At 56.2% G+C, this 16,192-nt stretch overlaps 2 protein-coding genes across 2 annotated transcripts; both read right to left on the reverse strand.

Moving 5' to 3' along the window:
• Nucleotides 1–329: 329 nt before the first annotated feature.
• TREML1 (triggering receptor expressed on myeloid cells like 1) lies at nt 330–5,172 on the reverse strand. Its single transcript, XM_081094795.1, has 6 exons — nt 5,090–5,172; nt 4,569–4,901; nt 2,209–2,341; nt 1,759–1,844; nt 1,237–1,289; nt 330–883 (listed from the first exon to the last, which is right to left on the reverse strand). Exons 1-6 carry the CDS (start codon nt 5,130–5,132, stop codon nt 572–574), a joined length of 960 nt encoding a protein of 319 aa, XP_080950921.1. The 5' UTR covers nt 5,133–5,172; the 3' UTR covers nt 330–571.
• A 2,980-nt stretch (nt 5,173–8,152) lies between these two features.
• On the reverse strand, nt 8,153–12,755 carry TREM2 (triggering receptor expressed on myeloid cells 2). The gene is given in 5 exon segments (XM_081094878.1): nt 8,153–8,331; nt 8,334–8,367; nt 9,346–9,436; nt 10,719–11,069; nt 12,660–12,755. Coding segments are annotated over 5 exon segments (693 nt in total). The 5' UTR covers nt 12,700–12,755; the 3' UTR covers nt 8,153–8,154.
• Nucleotides 12,756–16,192: the final 3,437 nt, after the last annotated feature.

Genomic DNA, 16,192 nt, shown 5'->3' on the forward strand with positions numbered 1-16,192 from the left:
CTTGAATCATTACTCCCCTCCTCTCATATATTGTCACACAGAATATGTCATTTGTTTGCAAGGTGTACAGCAGGAACAAAAGATTTCTAGCTGCAAGGAAATGAATCTATACTTTCAGGTACCATGAGGAAGGTGGGACATACTTTTGAAAAAGCCTTTTTTGTGCCCCTTGAATTCAACTGCATTGCCATGTCCAGACCAGGGAATGAAGCCCCGCCCCCTGGCAGGACAGGCAGGAGATCACGCAGCACCAACTGGAGTCTTCAGTTCACAGGCCAAGTAAATAGTCAAACTCAGGCCCTTCCTTTCCCCTCAACCACCAAGAGCGCATAGATCATTGTTTAGTTTATTTAGCCCAGTGTTGTAATGGCAGAGGTGCCAGTGTGGGAGGCTCCCCCAAGACACCCGGGTCACACCAGTCATCACTTTGCAGGTCAGAAGTCTAGACATTAGATTGGACCCTAAAGTCCCTAGTTGCTCTGACACACTGAGGATGCAGGGCACGGGCTGGCTGGTGGGCGCACAGAAAGAACCCTGATGGTCTCTGTGAGCACACAGCGTGGTGAGCAGGTCAGCTGGGCGGAGCCTGGCCCTGGGGAGGATCCTGCACTGGCTCCCGGGAGGGCCCTCCCGCCCTGTCCCCTCCAGGGAAGATGACCGTGGCATATGTCACAGGCTTGGAGCAGCTCAGGACCTTAGGAGGCAGAGGGGGCGATGAGGATGGGGCTGGGGCTGGGGGTTTCCTTGACGGGGGCTCAAGAGATAGGTTGCTATAGGTGGTGCTGTCAAAGGAAGGTGGCGAGTCGAGCCTGACATATGGTACGTCCAACGGCACGTCTGCAGCCAGTCCAGAGTCATCGGTGTGGACCACCGAGGAGAGCGCCTGTGAAAAAGCAGGCAAATCAGGCAGAGCACGCCTTCCTCGGCCCCAGCCCCCGGGGGCAAAGCCAGGACCACGCTGCCTCTTCTCTGGAATCCTGAATATGTCAGCGGGCAAGAGGACTCCTTGAAGATTTCCAAGTCCTAATTTTTTCCCCAAGTCTGGGAAGGTGGGGCCATGCATCAATATTATTCCTTGGCAGGACAAAGGGTTTTCAAAGGACCATTCGGAAAATGGTTTGGACCCCAACTGGGCCCCAGTCCTCCCTCCACCCCATCAACCTGGCACCTCTCAGGGAGCGTGGCTGGCGGAGAGCCTGGGCAATTGGCTGGGAGCGGCAGAGGCCTCCCTCTTACCATGCCTGGACCTCGGCTGCTGTGGGATTGGCCAGGGACGCCACGCCTGTTCCCTGGTAACACAGGACAGCAGCACAGTCCGCCTCCTGTGCCGGCTCAAAGCCTAGCCCTCGTCCCCTCGGAAACCTCAGGCTCACCTTCCCCACTCCCACCACAGAGCCTTTCCCCCCGGACCCACAGTTCCCCCAGCCCAGCCTGCCCTGACTCCCCGCCCACCTGCTGCTTCCACAGCTCCCGGCCAAACCTGCCTGGACACCCACCCTAACTCCACAGCCCTTTCCCCACCTCTCCAGTCCCCTGTCCCCAGTCCCACTCCCCCACCCTTTCCAGTTCCTGTCTTCCCCCAGGCCTGCTCCCACTGAACTCCTTCCTCCCCTCCACCCCTCAGCCATGGGAACTCCAGAGTCTGGGCAGCCTTGCCAATGCCTCTGTAGGGGATGGTCTAGATTCCAGGGCTGGTCTAAAGACCGGCTGACAGGCCCAGGGGGCCATGCTTGGCTAGAAGAATGGACCACCACCTACCTTTCCTTCTGGCCACCACAGCGAGCAGCGCCACCGCCACCACCAGCAAGCTCAGCAGGAGCACAGAGCCCCAGATGAAGGGAATGCTGAGGGACACGAAGGGACAGGTGAGCTGGGCCCTGACTAGCTGGGAGCTGCGGGCCAGGACTCCTGAGCAGGAGCTCGGGGTGCAGTTCTTGGGGGGCCACGGCTGGGAGAAGGAGGTGTTTGGAATGGAGTGAGGAGAACAGGCTCGGGCGGGGCAGACTAGAGACATTATCGAGGTCCCGAGGGATGAAGGGACCGCTGTTGAACTGAACGAAGGGGTCTGTCTGTCTGTCTACCTACCTGATCAGAAGTTCCCCAGGAAAGGAAAAAAGCATAGGGTTCCCTTTGATTTCCTCTGGGGCTCTGAACAAGCTGTAACCTCACCTCCACCCTTGTCCCAGCCACCCAGGGTCCCGTCTGTACCTCTTCTCATGCGGGCTGGGCTCCAGAGGGCTGGCACTGCCGAGGGGGTCTGAGGAGGGGGCGTCAGTCTCACTGCCAACCTTGTATAACTCTGCTTCCTCCTCTTCCTCCTCTTCCTCTGCCAGGCCAGGAGCTGAGCAGAAGGAATATTTAATGAGCACATACCCGCTGTGGGCAGGGCTCATGGTCCTGTGGGGGTGAGTGGTGAGCGCTGAGGGGGAGCTGAGGAGAAAGGAGCACAAAGAAGGGGCTGGGGTATTCCTTAGGGGCATGCACTCTGGGCACCAGGGGATGGCATTCCTTATGCTTCTCCCCTCTGCTCCAGCGCCCACCCGCTTCCCCTGCATGGCTCTATGCGGGCTCCTCCGCACAGCCTGCGAGGCCTCTCCACACCCCTGCCACCTCGTGGCCCCTGCAGGCCACTGAGCCACCTCCGAGCTCTGCCCTCAGGGTCTGAGGAGCTCCAGGGTCAGCCCTGAGTTGATACATGCCAACTGACCTTGCTGGGGGACCTGCTCACACCCTGAGACTCAGTTTGGTGACCATGTGCTCAACTGAGGGAGGCAGCACTGGCTCCTCTGAGCCTGGTGATCTGCCTGGGGGGCCTGGCCAGTCCTTCAGCCTCTGGGATGGGAGCCTCACCCGTTCTCAGGAGATTCACTGTGTCTACTCCCCACCCCAGGCCAAACCAGGAAATGGAGGTGCTGAGGCCCACTCTGGCCACATGTGCCTTCTAAGCCCCCATGGGTGGGCCTCCCTGGAGCTCCTTGTCCGAGCTGCCCCACATCCTCCCTGGATACCAGGCTCCACCTTGGCTGTCGGCCACACCTGCCACTGCAGGTCCCGCCTCCCTGCCCCTCTTCCGGTGCCTCTGTCTTGTCCCAACAGAAGAGTTATCACCTTGACTTCCCAGACCTCAGCATGTCAGGGAAGGAGGGGACAGAGGTGACGAGGACAAACAGGGGTGTATTTATAACAGAAAATGGTGATTATGGACTCCAGCGAGGAGGGATTCTCATGGCAACTTCATCACCTTCTTAATTAACAGACGGGAAAGCAGAAGGAAAGTGCCTGTCTTCATGTTGTTGTTTGGGGATTGGCACAAAGCACTGAGAAACGGCAGCCCTGGGAATGAATATTGTCAGCAGCCACGAGAGAACCTCAGCAGCAGCATTCTCTGCCCCAGCAGCTGCTGGCTGACCGTTTTTCCTTCCGAACAGCTTTTTCACAACAGCCCATCTTACTGGGAAAAATTTTTAACACTTTAAATTTTTCTTTAAATTGATGCTTAGATGTTAGATGGCTGTAGGCTTTGTGAGTTAAACCTATAAAAATAAAGTGCTTTCCCTACTGAAATTAGGGTGGAGAATATTCGCTTCCATACTGCGGACACTTTAGGACTGGATGGTTGGGGTAGTTGAGGCATTGCACGTACCCCACCTGTGGGTGAGCAGGGACTGGGTGCTCCGTGAGGACTGAGAGAATTAAGTAAGATATTTCAGGCCATCAAACCCATTATTACAGGAATTTACAAAAACCTGGATGATATAAAAGAGTAATTCAAGTTGATATGCCTGAATTCAAACTTTAAGACATTTCTACGAGAAAAATGACCTCATTCTCCCAGGAGGCCCAGGCCTCGGGTGCAGAAGAGGACACGCCTTCCTGGGGGACCTGCCTGTGCAGGAGGGGGAGGGGCTGCACTGGCTGTTTTATCTCAGATGCTCACCCAGTTTGGTTTCCGCTCCCTGCAGAGCTGTCAGAAGGATGTCCCCTCCCACGTCCTCTCCCCCAGCAGCCACCACCCTCAAGGACCCAGGGGCTGCAGGTGGGAGTGGGAAGGGCAGGTCTGATGTTGGCGATGTGGGCTAGATAACTCACCTGCCTGGGATAGGCAACTCATCTGCCTGGGCTAGATAACTCACCTGCCTGGGATAGGCAACTCATCTGCCTGGGCTAGATAACTCACCTGCCTGGGATAGGCACTCACCTGTCTGGACTAGATAACTCACCTGCCTTCTATAGGCACTCACCTGCCTGGGCTAGATAACTCACCTGCCTGGGCTAGATAACTCACCTGCCTGGGATAGGCAACTCATCTGCCTGGGCTAGATAACTCACCTGCCTGCGATAGGCACTCACCTGTCTGGACTAGATAACTCACCTGCCTGGGATAGGGAACTCACCTGCCTGGGCTAGATAACTCACCTGCCTGGGATAGGCAACTCATCTGCCTGGGCTAGATAACTCACCTGCCTGGGATAGGCACTCACCTGTCTGGACTAGATAACTCACCTGCCTTCTATAGGCACTCACCTGCCTGGGATAGATAACTCACCTGCCTGGCATAGATAACTCACCTGCCGGGAGGACCTCCAGAGCCACCCTGTGCACTGTCTGGGACCCAGTGGCCGTCTCCACCACGCAGCCGTACTCCCCGGCATCCTCCTCCCTCAGGGAGGTCATCTCCACCTGCAGCAGGCCACTCCCCATGTCCGTGAGGAAGGTGCGGCTGTGCCCTGGGGCTCTGCGGTCCACGGCTGAGGACACCAAGGGCTGGCACCCCTCCGGCAAGAACCGGCACCACACCTTCCGAGCCCTGCCATCCTGGGGTCGGTAGTGACAGTGCACCTGGATGGAGCTGCCCACCCGCGCCTGCAGCTCCTCGGGGAGGCTGCCAGCGGAGCCCTGGCCTAGGGAAGGAAAGGACGTAGGGGTGTTAGACAGGCGTTGGGGGAACCTCCCAGCCCACCCACCGGCCTAAGGGCACAGGGACCCCTTCAGGCCCTACACACGGTATTGTTGCCACAATCATGTCAATGGTTTCTAGGCATGGAGCAGGGTAGAGGTGGCCCAGAATTCGGCACCTTCTGAACCTCACCTGCTAGTCCCAGGAGCAGCAGCAGGAGCAGGTTGGGACCCATCGCTGGGCTGGGAGATGTTGGCTGGGGCCTTGCTGGGCACTGACACAGCACTCCCCTGGGGCAGGAAACATCTGCCTCTGTCACATGGGGCTCTCGGTGACCACGGGGTGGGAGACAGACACTGGTGGGGCCTCCATGGGTGGGGATAAGGAGCCTCCTAACCCTGGTTGGCTCAGGGCTCAGGAACAGACCTCACCCCGAAGGCAGGGCTGGGCAGGGCAGGCTGGGCCCAGCTAAGGAATGAGGAGGAGGATGAAGGCAGCTGGAGGGCATTAGGGAAGGAGGAAAGATGACTTTGGGGGTCTTCCAAACATAGACTCTGAGGATGCAGAGCTGGGAGGGTCGGAGGGAGTGTCCTGCCCATGATCCCAGGCCTTCAGGTCCTAAGTTCTGTGTGAGTGTCCCCACCCCAGCTCTCAGGCGACTGTCTTTCTCCTGGGGTCCCACCTCAGGACAGGAAGCACCACCTGATGTGGGCGGGGCCTGTCTTGTTTGATGGGTCTGCTGGGAGACCTTTTCAAGGTGGCCCCAAGGCTTCAATTCTGGGAAGTGCATTATTTCTTTGATAATCACTCCCCCATTTTCTTTCTCCCCCCCACACCCCCTCCAATGTTTTTCTGGAACTCCTTAATTAGTTGGATATGAAACCTAATGCATTCATTTTCATACCCTTTCTCTCTTATTTTCCTTCTCTTGTGGTCCATTTCATTCTGATTTCTGGAAGATAGCCTCATCTTTTTCTTCCATCCCTTCGACTACTGGCTTTTAAAGTTTTCTTTCTTAGTATTCTTCATTCACCAGGTTTCCTGTTCTCCAAGCAGCTCTTCATTCGATCACACTTTTGTCTCAGGAATGCACTCCCCGCTCTGCTGGGGAGACAGTTCTTTGTGAAGATGTTCCCGTTCCTGCCTGGCCGGGGCCTCCTGAGCGAGGGCCCGACCAGGGTGTCCAGGTGGGTGAGCAGCTAATACGCCAAGAGACCGTCTCAGCTCCAGCGAGGTTTGCTTCCGTCCTCTCCTCCTCCCTGGGGAAGCTGGGGTGGTTTGGTTTTTGCTTAAATTTTATTTTTCAATGGCAGTTTACATCCCATATTATTTTGTAGCCAGGTGGGTACTTGTTTTGTTTTCAATAGAAGAGGACCCTGAGCCTCAGGAGTTAGGAACTTGCTTAAAGTTTCTTAGTAAGAGGCAAAGCTGAGGTTTGAAACCCAAGTATCTGACCCCCTTCAGCCCAGGGTGCCCCCAGAGGGTCCCATGGCGAGGAGAGTTCCGCCTGTGCCCAGGCCCCAGGCCCTGGGGCCCACCCCGGCCCAGCAGCCTCCCTGCCATCTCATCGACGCAGTGCCTGGGGAGGGGCGCCCGGGAGGTGGCACCAGGCTCAGTTTGGGCTCCACCAGTCTGTTCTGTCCTGTGCTGCCTAGGGACATGAGGAGGAAGTTTCCCTGCCCGAGTCAGAGGCCAGGGAAACAGATGGAACCAGTGGAGCCACCTGGCTGGGGAGCTGACAAGGAGGGGCTGGGCCAGGCGGGGCGGGGAGGGGCTGAAGGGGCTCTGAGGCTGCACCAGGGATCCAGGGTCCCAGGCGCCCAGCCCCAGTTAGTGGCAAAGCAGCCACGTGGCGGCGGGCGGGAGCTCCTGCCCCTCATGTGAAGGATGCCTTTCCTCCTCGGCCCCGCGCCCTCCCGGGTGGTCTCGGCCAGGGCTCCCCTTCGCTCGGGGCCTGGCGGGTGTGGGTACCCGGAGAGCTGAGGTTCACTCCCTCACCTCCCACCGCGCTGCCTCTGACACCTTTATTTTTTTTCCATCCATTTAAATTGTACATTGAATGTGTACCACTCAGTGGCTTTTAAACACTTGCAATTTTAGGACGTTGTCATCACCCCAGGAGGAAGACCCAATCCCTTAGCACAGTCACTCCCCACCCCCAACAACCGCTGATCTCCTTCCTGCCTGTGGATTTGCCTTTTCAGGACATTTCCCAGCAACGGGTTGTACGATGTGGTGACCGGCTTCATGCGCTGATCATAAGGTTCCTCCACGCTGTGGCTGTCAGCGCTTCGTTCCTGTTGTCAGATAATGTCCATGGTGTGGGTGGACGTGCTTTAGGTGGTGGATATTGGGGTTATTTTTCCTCTTGGCACCTGGGAACCACATGGTCGTGAGCTCTCTGTACAGGTGTGTGTGTGGGCGTGTTTTCTTCTGCTACGTTTCTCGGAGGGCGTCGCTGTGCCCCATGGTGACGCTCCGGTGACTGCTGGAGAGTGTCCTGACCACCTTTAGAACGGCACCGGCCCGGCCCTTCTGCACACCTCGGACCCCTGACCGCTGACCGACTTGTCCACTGTCGGCTCCTCTCCCTCCATTAGAACTCGGCTCCTCCTGGGCCGACATCGCTGCCTGTTCTGTTGCTCTGTCTCCAATGCCTGGCACAGAAAAGATCTGTTGACTAAATGACTGAGCTGGAGGAAAGGGCACCTTGAACGCCAAATGCAATTGGATTTCCAGGCTCTACTGGGACCTTTGGGTAACCCTCACCCTTGTGAGCCTCAGTTTCCCTTCTGTGCAATGAGGGCCTTTGGTCAGGAGTTCCTGGTTCTGGGGTGCTGCCCTCTGTGACTCAAGGCCTGGAGGGAAGTAGCGTGATGAAAGGGCAGCTCCAGGGAGAAGAGGGATGAGTCAGCTGGGAGCTGGATGGGCGTGGGTGGGGTGGGAAGGGAGGAGGGAGGCTGGGGCGGGGGGCCAGCAGTGATCCTGGGGACTTCTGGACGGGAGACCAGAGGAGGAGAGGGAGAGAGGCTAGAGAAACCCCAGAGGAGGCAGGCCTGGGCAGTGAGCTCTAGGAAAGGGAGCGAGAACAGAGATGGTGGGTTTGGAGCCCGTGAGAATGGAGGTACAGGATACCCTAAGGTCTTAGGTCCCAATGAGCCAGTCACTTTTCCTCATTGAGATTTATTCTCCTAACCCTGAAGCAAAAGAGAACTCCGTGATGCCCCAAACAACCAGTTAAACATGAAGTCTCAGATTTATTTGTGAGAATGTTTGCTGTCCATCACACACACACACACACACACAGCCCTGGGCCCGGGGAAGCAGAGGACAGGCAAAGTGGTGTTTTGCCAAAGCAGAACCAGGAGTCTTGGTGGCCGAGGGGCGAGTGCACAGGCAGGGTGGTTCCCGCAGACCTCTCCAGGCGTCTTGTTCACGTGGGGTCCTCTCCTCTCAGGTGTCTCTCAGCCCTGCAACACACCGAGTCCTCCCTCACCCCTCTCAGCCACCACGCCCTCTCTCCCCACCTTGCCCTCTGTGTCCCGTCTGCCCTCTCTGCCCCATCCGCCCAGCCGCACTGCTCTCCAAGCTCACCTGTCATGGCCACAGTCTGGAGCTGGTCACCTGGGTCACAGTCAGGCCCACTGGTGTGGCGTGTCCCCCGTGTCTGCCCACGCCAGGCCGCAGCCCAGAGGGCGCTGGCCGCAAGCAGCTTGCCGAGAAAGATGCAGGCCAGGAGGAAGAGGATGGAGGTGGGTGGGAAGGGGATCTCTTCCGGGAGGCTCCTTGGAGAACAAGGAGAGCATGTGGGAGGCCTCGGGATGGCCTCAGAGAAGGATGGGGAGACACCAGGAGCTTCTGGGGCTCAGAGTACCCCCACCCCCACCCCTGGGATGGAGCTCCGTGGGGCTCGGGAAGCCTGGAGTCAGGAGACCCGAGTTCTAGGCCAGGCCTGCCTGCCGAGTGCATTGTAACACATCACCTCCCTCGCTGCACAGCGTCTGCCCTGCGTGATGGACGGTATGAGGTGTGTGAGCGTGTGGAGGGGCACATGTGTGCTCCAGGGTTATATTAACATGTTTAATACCAGTACATGGACATGAGCCAATCAGACTGATTCTGGTCCCAGCAAAGGAGCGGATCTGGGGACCCCAGTTTTGTACTGAAGCACTAAAACTTCACTGTTGCTGGATTGTGGGGATGCAGGGGGCTGACCATTCAGGATTCTTGGAGCCACCGCTATTTACAAACTGTTGTGAAAGAATTTCAACGTTTTAGCGCCTGGCAGTCAGGCCAACACACACAGGCCGGCAGCCTGTTTAGACAGACCCATCCCGGCCCTTACGCTCTGACTGCCTTGAACCCTAGTCCTGGGACCCGCAGGCCCCACCCCCAGGCCCTCTGCTGGGCGGGGTCTGCGGGATCTTAGGGGAGACCTGTCACTGTACCTGGAGATGCTGTGCTCCACCTGGACGTCCTCAAAGCTCTGGGACTGCTCGGGGATCCAGAGCTCACCGGGGTCCTGGCCATCGAGGGGGTCTGTGGAGACAGAGCCGGTGACCTTGGGGAGGACCTCCTGGGTGGGGTGAGGCCTGTGGGGGTCAAGTTGTTAGCCCCCTGAGCCTCCGCCCCCTCGCCTGTGAAGTGGGGCAGTTAGGAGCCCCCCTCAGTAACAGTGCTGCGGACTCAGGGGAACAGCCTTCGCAGGGCCCACCACCTCCCAGCGCTCAGTAAGTCTCGGGGTCTTTGGGAAGATCATGGGAATAATGGATGTATTTGCAAGTCCTGCGTGAAGTGCTAAGCCACCAGCCTTGAGTTATTGTTGTTATTATTATCATTGTTCTGCCACCATCTAGGGAGTCGGCTGGGCCTTAGACCCAGATAAGGCTGAACTTTTGTGTCCTCACCCCCTACTCCCTCTTCCCACTTCGAAAGATGGTGAAAGTGGGGCTTGGGGTCTGGGCAGACAGTGCCCCTAAGCTCCCTCCTTAGACAAATGCTACCCTGGAACCTCGTTCCCATGAGAAAGCACATGCTGGTGGAGGAGCTGGGAAGAAGAGAGTCAGAAAAGGAATGGTAACCCCGATCTTTCCTTTAGGACACACTCACGTTCTCCCTCCCCCAACCCCCCTGCCAGAGGCTTCCCTGGAGGGTATCCCCCAGGCAAAGCTTGGGTGGGGAGGACCTGGGCAAGCCTGGGTGAGGATGCCAGGCAGTTCACAGCCGGAGGCTGGGGCGAGGCTGTCACACACACACACACACACACACACACACACGCACACACACACGCACTTTTAACTGCATCTCCCGGGTGCTTCAGAGGAGCCCTAGGTCAGCAGGACTGACACCATCATCTCCACTTAAAGATGACGGGTTACAGAGGTGTGCACGCTGCCCAGGGACACGGCCGTTCCTTTCTGCACCTGCTTGTTTTTCTGCACCTGGTTGGTGCTGAATCTATGCTGGTAGGTCCCCTGGGAGGTTGGGTGCGGGAATTCAGGAACCTCCTCCTACTCCTTCAGGACCCCCTACAGTGTTCGCTTCCCACCGATGGGCATGGAAGCAGGACCACAGGTGGTGCCCTGTGCGAATTAGGGACGGGTCCCCCTCCTACGGTGATGCAGGGGGTGGTCTGGACGGGGGAGCCGGGTGGGACCGTGGCTCCTGGTGCAGTGAGCAGCCTGCACAGCCCCCCCCCCCCCCCCGCGGCCTCGGTGGGGCTTTCCCAGGCCCCGGGCCCCAGATGGGGGTCCTGTGCACAGACACCCACCGCACGGGCCCGGCCTGGGGGCCTCTGAGGGGCCGCTCGCTGCCCACTCACCAGCCAGCACCTCCACCAGGACCTTCCTGAGGGTGTCGGCCTCGCCCCCACGGAGGCTCTGGCACTGGTAGAGGCCGGCGTCCTGCGCCTGGAGGTTCCGCAGAGTGACGGTGAGCGAGCCGCCCAGCGCATCGTCCGCGATGGCCGTGCTCCCGTTCCGCATCTTCAGGAAGGACAGCAGCCAGGAGCTGTGGGTGCTCACCACCCGCCCGCACGGGCCCTCGGCGTCCAGCTGGCGGCACCAGGCCTTGCGGCGCCCCCAGTGCTTCCGGGAGTCATAGGGGCAGGACACGCGCAGGGACTGGCCTGCCAGGCCCCGGAGCACCGTGGCGTTGAGGCCTCGGCACAGCTCTGGGGAGGAGACATTCCTTCACTCTCACTCATTTATCAAGTGTTAATTGAGCACCTACTATGTGCTGTGAACAAAAGAGACAGAAGTCCTGCCCTCACGGGGCTTGGGTTCTTAGAGAAGCTGGAGGAAGGGGGCGCAGCCCAGACTGTGTTTATGGGAAACTGGGAGCCATGAAACCGAGTCCGGGTCTGCCTCTGTCATCTGGACAGAGGAGTCGGGTGGGGTGGGGCCCGGTGGGCAGTGAGCAACCAACCGCACAGCCACCCACGGGGCCCTCGGTGGGGCTTTCCCAGGTCCCTGGAAGCCCGAGGGTGGTTCTGCTGAAGTAACGGACCCTCTCGGGGCCTGTTTCCAAAAACTCTGGGTCTTAGAGGCCCCTCCAGCTCTTTCTGCACATCTTCTCCCCATCACATGACACGAGGCTTCGCCTCACCCCACTCCCGCCCAAGAGAGACGGCTGGGGACCCCCTCGGGCCCGGGGCTGGTTCCACGGGGGAGGGCAGCACCCCGCCCTGGCCATGTTGTTCCCGTGCCGCTGCCCACGCCGGTGGCTCTGCGCTCTGCTCTCTCTGACCTTTAGCTTCCAGCTTCCCTATTTCTGCGGCTCTGTTCCCCTTTCAGGATGGACTCGTCTCAGAGTTATTTTGGGGGAGACACGAGGCTGCTATTTTGGGGTCCTCCTTGGGGTGGGGGAGATGGGCTCAGAGCACCCATCCACTTCCAGGGCAGGGGCTGCAGGGGAGCCACCCAGAGCCCTCTGCCTCAACTTCCCCTCTCGGTCCTTCTCCCTTCACCCATCTTCAACCATCTGGGACAGACACGTGAAAGCTAGGATTGGGGGGCTGATGGCCTGCCTTTTGGAGCCAGAGAGACCTGGTGAGCAGCGGCCCCTCCACACGTCTTCCCATTCACCCCTCCGCCTCCAGGCCGGCCCCCCCTGCCTCCTCCAGGCCCCCCAGCTGATAAACTGCAGGAGCCAGTCTCCATCGGGACAGGCTCCTCCCACCCAGGTTTGCCTATTGTTGGGAAGTGAGAGGCACCCCTCCCCCAAGGAGGAAAGACTGTTGTGGGCAAGAACCGGGGGTGCCAATCCCCCCAGCTCACAGACAGAAATATTTGCCCCCCCCACCTCCCTCCCAGGGCTGAGGACGGAAGGACCTTCTGAGCCTGGGAGGGGGCACCCAAAGGACACGAATCTCAGCCCCAGGTTCTTCTCCCCCCCACTACCCCCCACCGCTCCTCTGGGGCTAGTCCTATGCTTACATGGTTCATAAGTTTTGGGGCTCTTACCAGTGCCCCCAAACTCCCCCAGCTACTAGCTAGTGCTGGAGATGCCACCATCAGAACTCCTTCCCCTCCTACGCGGCCAGAACCCGCCAGCCTTCACACCTGCCCCTGCACAGAGTCTGCGGGCTCTGATGCCCGGGTGGGGGGGGGGGAGGGTTGCGGGGGGAGCAGGAGGATGTGGGGCAGTGGGAAGAGAGGGGACTCGCACCTCCTTCGGCCCAGTGCCACCCCCCCACCCACCTGCCAGGTACTCAAGGGAGGGGAAGGAAAGAAGCCCTCCACGGGGCAAGGAGGGACTCTACCTGTGACCGAGAGCAGGACGAGCAGCCCGAGAGGCCCCATGGCAGCCTGCCCTGGCGAAGGCAGACGCAGAGTGCCTTGTGCAAGATCCCGTCTTTCCCTTGAACTGCAGAAAGGAGAGGGTCGGGCAGTCAGGCGCTGCCCACAGGAACTGGCTCCTGGGGGTTGAGCAATAGTCAGGACTGGGGTCTGGCTTTGTGATTCAGGGAGGGGTGGCGGGTAGGGGAGGAGAGGAGAGGAGGAGCCGCTGCTGCAGACCTCTGCGAGGCCAGCCTTCTGTCTATGCCAGCCAGGGTCACCACATGGCTGGGGCTGGGCAGGGTCCGAGGCTGAGAGCCTCGCCGGGGATCACTGACCCGTCCGCACAGCTGGGGTCAGGCCCTCCTCCAGGGCCACTGCCTGCACCCTCTGGTTCCGGCCTTGCAAGGGCTGGAGAAGTGTCTCCTCTTGGAAGAAGCCAGGACCCGCCCCAGCCCCTCTAGTCCTTCCCTCTGGCTGGCGTCCCCGCGGTGTGGAGCATGCAGAACTCGGGCTGGAGCCAGACTTGTGGCTTTAGGTCACTTCTTACCTCCTGTGTGTGCAGTCACAGTCTCTCTGTCTCCCTTCCTGTACCTGTGAAATGAGAATAATAACCGCGTACGGGGTTACTAGGAGCATCACATGGACTTCCACAGGCAAAGTGCTTTAGAACAGGGCCTGACACACAACAAACATGCAGCACAATTAACTAGTACTGTTACCCTAGCTGGCAGGACACACTTCAAGCACTCAGCACAATTAACTAGTACCATTATCCTAATTAGCAGGACACACAGCAAGCACTCAGCACAATTAACTAATACCATTATCCTAGTTAGCAGGACACACAGCAAGCACTCAGCACAATTAACTAGTACCATTATTCTAGGTATCAGGGAAGAAACAATGGGCTGTCTGCAAGAGGGAACATTTTTTCTGCCACCTGAACTCTCCTGCCCAAGTTTGGCCTCCTTAGCACAGCCGGCGCCTCCCGGGGGCACATGCTCACATGACCAGTATTTTGTGCACACATATACCTTGAACTGCTCACCATCCTATGGGAGAAGACAGGACACGATATCTTCTGGAGCTCTGGGGGGGGGGGGGGGGGTCGGGTCCTATGAAGGGTGAGCCAGGCGAGATGGCCGTGTGAGTCAGGACGGGGTCGGGGAGGCAAAGCAACTCCCAGCGGCAGGAAGCTGAGTCGTGCTGGTGCAGGTGCAGGAGAGGCTGGGAGCCCAATGCTGCCCTCCATCCTCAGGGTCTGCTTTGGTTTCCTGCAAGCACCCATTTGTTCTTTCATTCATTGATTTGCCCATATTTGCTGTGCATATAGCATATGGACAGGGAATGTGTGTGGAGACGGGTAGTTAATGGTGAACATAAGGTAGCCCTTCACTTAGACAGCCAACCGCCCAGCCTTGACCTAAGGGCCTAAGGGATGAGGGCCTGAGGTTACCTGAAGATCACTGTATAAGGCCCTTCAGCATTATTGGCATATAACTTAACACACAAAAATTCACCCCACCAGGGTGTCCAGTTCTATGAATTCTGACATCCTCATACATCTATATAACAACCCCCACAATCTAAATGTAGAACGCGTCTGTCAGCCAAAAAACATTCCCTCGTGCCCCTTCAGCCAGTTCCTTCCTCTCCAATCCAGGCCTGGCAGCTACTGATCTAACTTCTGTCCCTAGAGCATCCTGCCCCTTCTAGAACGTCATACACACGAAATGACACCGCATGTCGCCTTTGAGTGTGGCTTTTTTCACTTATCATAATCCATTCAGCATGCATGAAGTCGCACTTCTTGGGACTTCATTCATTTTGTTGTTGAATAACATCTCACTGTGTGGCTGACCCACAGGTGCTTTATCCATTCACCAGCTGATGAGCATTTGAGTTGTTTCCAGTTTGGGGCAACTGTGAATAAAGCCACCAGACACATTTATGTACACACTAGAGGCCCAGTGCATGAAATTCATGCACAGGTAGGGTCCTTGGGCCTGGCCGGTGATCAGGGCCGATCAGGGCCTTCTGGCTGCTGACCAGGGCCTTCCTTCCTCAGGCTGCTGGCTGGGACCTTCCTTCATTCCACGCTGTCCCCTGGTAGTCAGCACATGTCATAGCAAGTGGTCGAACTCCCGAGGGGACAATTTGCATATAAGCCTTTTATCATATAGGATATTTTATGTGGACATTTGTTTTCATTTCTCTCAGATAAAATCCTAGCAGTGGGAGTGCTGGGTCACATGGTGAGTGTGTTTCACTTTATGGAAGCATTGCACTGTTTTTGCAAAGTGGTTGCACCATTTTTGCATCCTGGTCAAGACCTGACATTGTCAGGTTGTTTTTTAAGTCATTTTAATAGATTTATGGTGATAGCTCATCATGGTTTTAATCTGTATTTTCCTAATGCCTAATGATGTTGAACATCTTTCATTGTGTATATCTCGTTTGGTGAAGTATTAGTTTAAATCTTATGTCCATTTTTAATTATCAATATTATTAAGTTGTGAGAATCCTTTATATATTCTGTATATAAGTCCTTTGTCAGATTTGTGATTTTCCAGTATTTTTCCAGCCTCTAGCTGGATCACTTCCAAAGGGTAGAAAATTTAATGTTGAGAAAGTCCAATTTATTGATTTTTGTTTTTGTTTAGAATTTGTGCTTTTTGTGTCCTAAGAAAATTTTGCCTACCTGAAAGTCACAATTTCTCCTGTTTTCTGTTAGAAGTTATAGTTTTAGGTTTTATATTTTGGTCTGTGATCCATTTCAAATTAATTTTGCATGTGATACAAAATATGATTTGTGGTTGTTGTTGTTTTGTTTTGTTGTTTTGTTTTTTGGTTTTTGGTTTTGTTGGGTTTTTGGGGGGGTTTTTTTGCCTATAGATGTCTAATTTATCAGCATCATTTGTTGAGGAAGCTATCCTTTCTCCCTTAAATTGCCTTGGTATCTTTGTCACAAATCGACTGGTGTGTAGGTCTATTTCCTGATTATCCGTTCTGTTCCATTGATCTATGTGTCCATCTTTTCACCAATATATCACCATCTGGACTAGTCACTGTAGTTTTATGACAAATCTTTAATTCAGGTGGTGTGGGTAATCCAATTACATTGTTCTTTTTCAAAATGGTTTTGAATGCCCTATACATTGCCTTGCCATGTAAATTTTAGAACCAGCTTGTCAATTTCTTTATCACACCTCCCTCCCCACTCCTACACACACACCAAAAAGAGAGCCTGCTGGAATTTTGCTTGGGATTATTGGGTCTGCAGCACAGTTTTGGGGGAGGGGGAGACTAGACATCTTGACATCCCTGAGACTTCTAATCCATGCACACAGCTTAACTCTTCATGTATTCATTTCTTCTCTGCTTTCTCTCACCAATGTTCTATAGTTTTCAGCATACAAATCTTGCACATATTTTGTTAAATTTCCACCTAAGTATTTCATGACTTTGCTGTTATTTTAAATGTTTCTAGCTTCTTACATCTTAGTCAGAAGCA

This window comes from Myotis nattereri (genome assembly GCF_964212035.1).
Source record: "Myotis nattereri genome assembly, chromosome: 6".
In the NCBI taxonomy this organism is placed as follows: domain Eukaryota; kingdom Metazoa; phylum Chordata; class Mammalia; order Chiroptera; family Vespertilionidae; genus Myotis; species Myotis nattereri.

What these genes read in the sequence shown, in the direction of transcription:
- TREML1 (XM_081094795.1), bottom strand. Translation starts at nt 5,132, where the DNA reads ATGGGTCCCAACCTGCTCCTGCTGCTGCTCCTGGGACTAGCAG. An exon ending in GCTGCTCCTGGGACTAGCAG is followed by an intron (nt 4,902 to 5,089) that starts GTGAGGTTCAGA and finishes TTCCTTCCCTAG; the next exon opens with GCCAGGGCTCCGCTGGCAGC. An exon ending in TCTGGAGGTCCTCCCGGCAG is followed by an intron (nt 2,342 to 4,568) that starts GTGAGTTATCTA and finishes CCTTCTGCTCAG; the next exon opens with CTCCTGGCCTGGCAGAGGAA.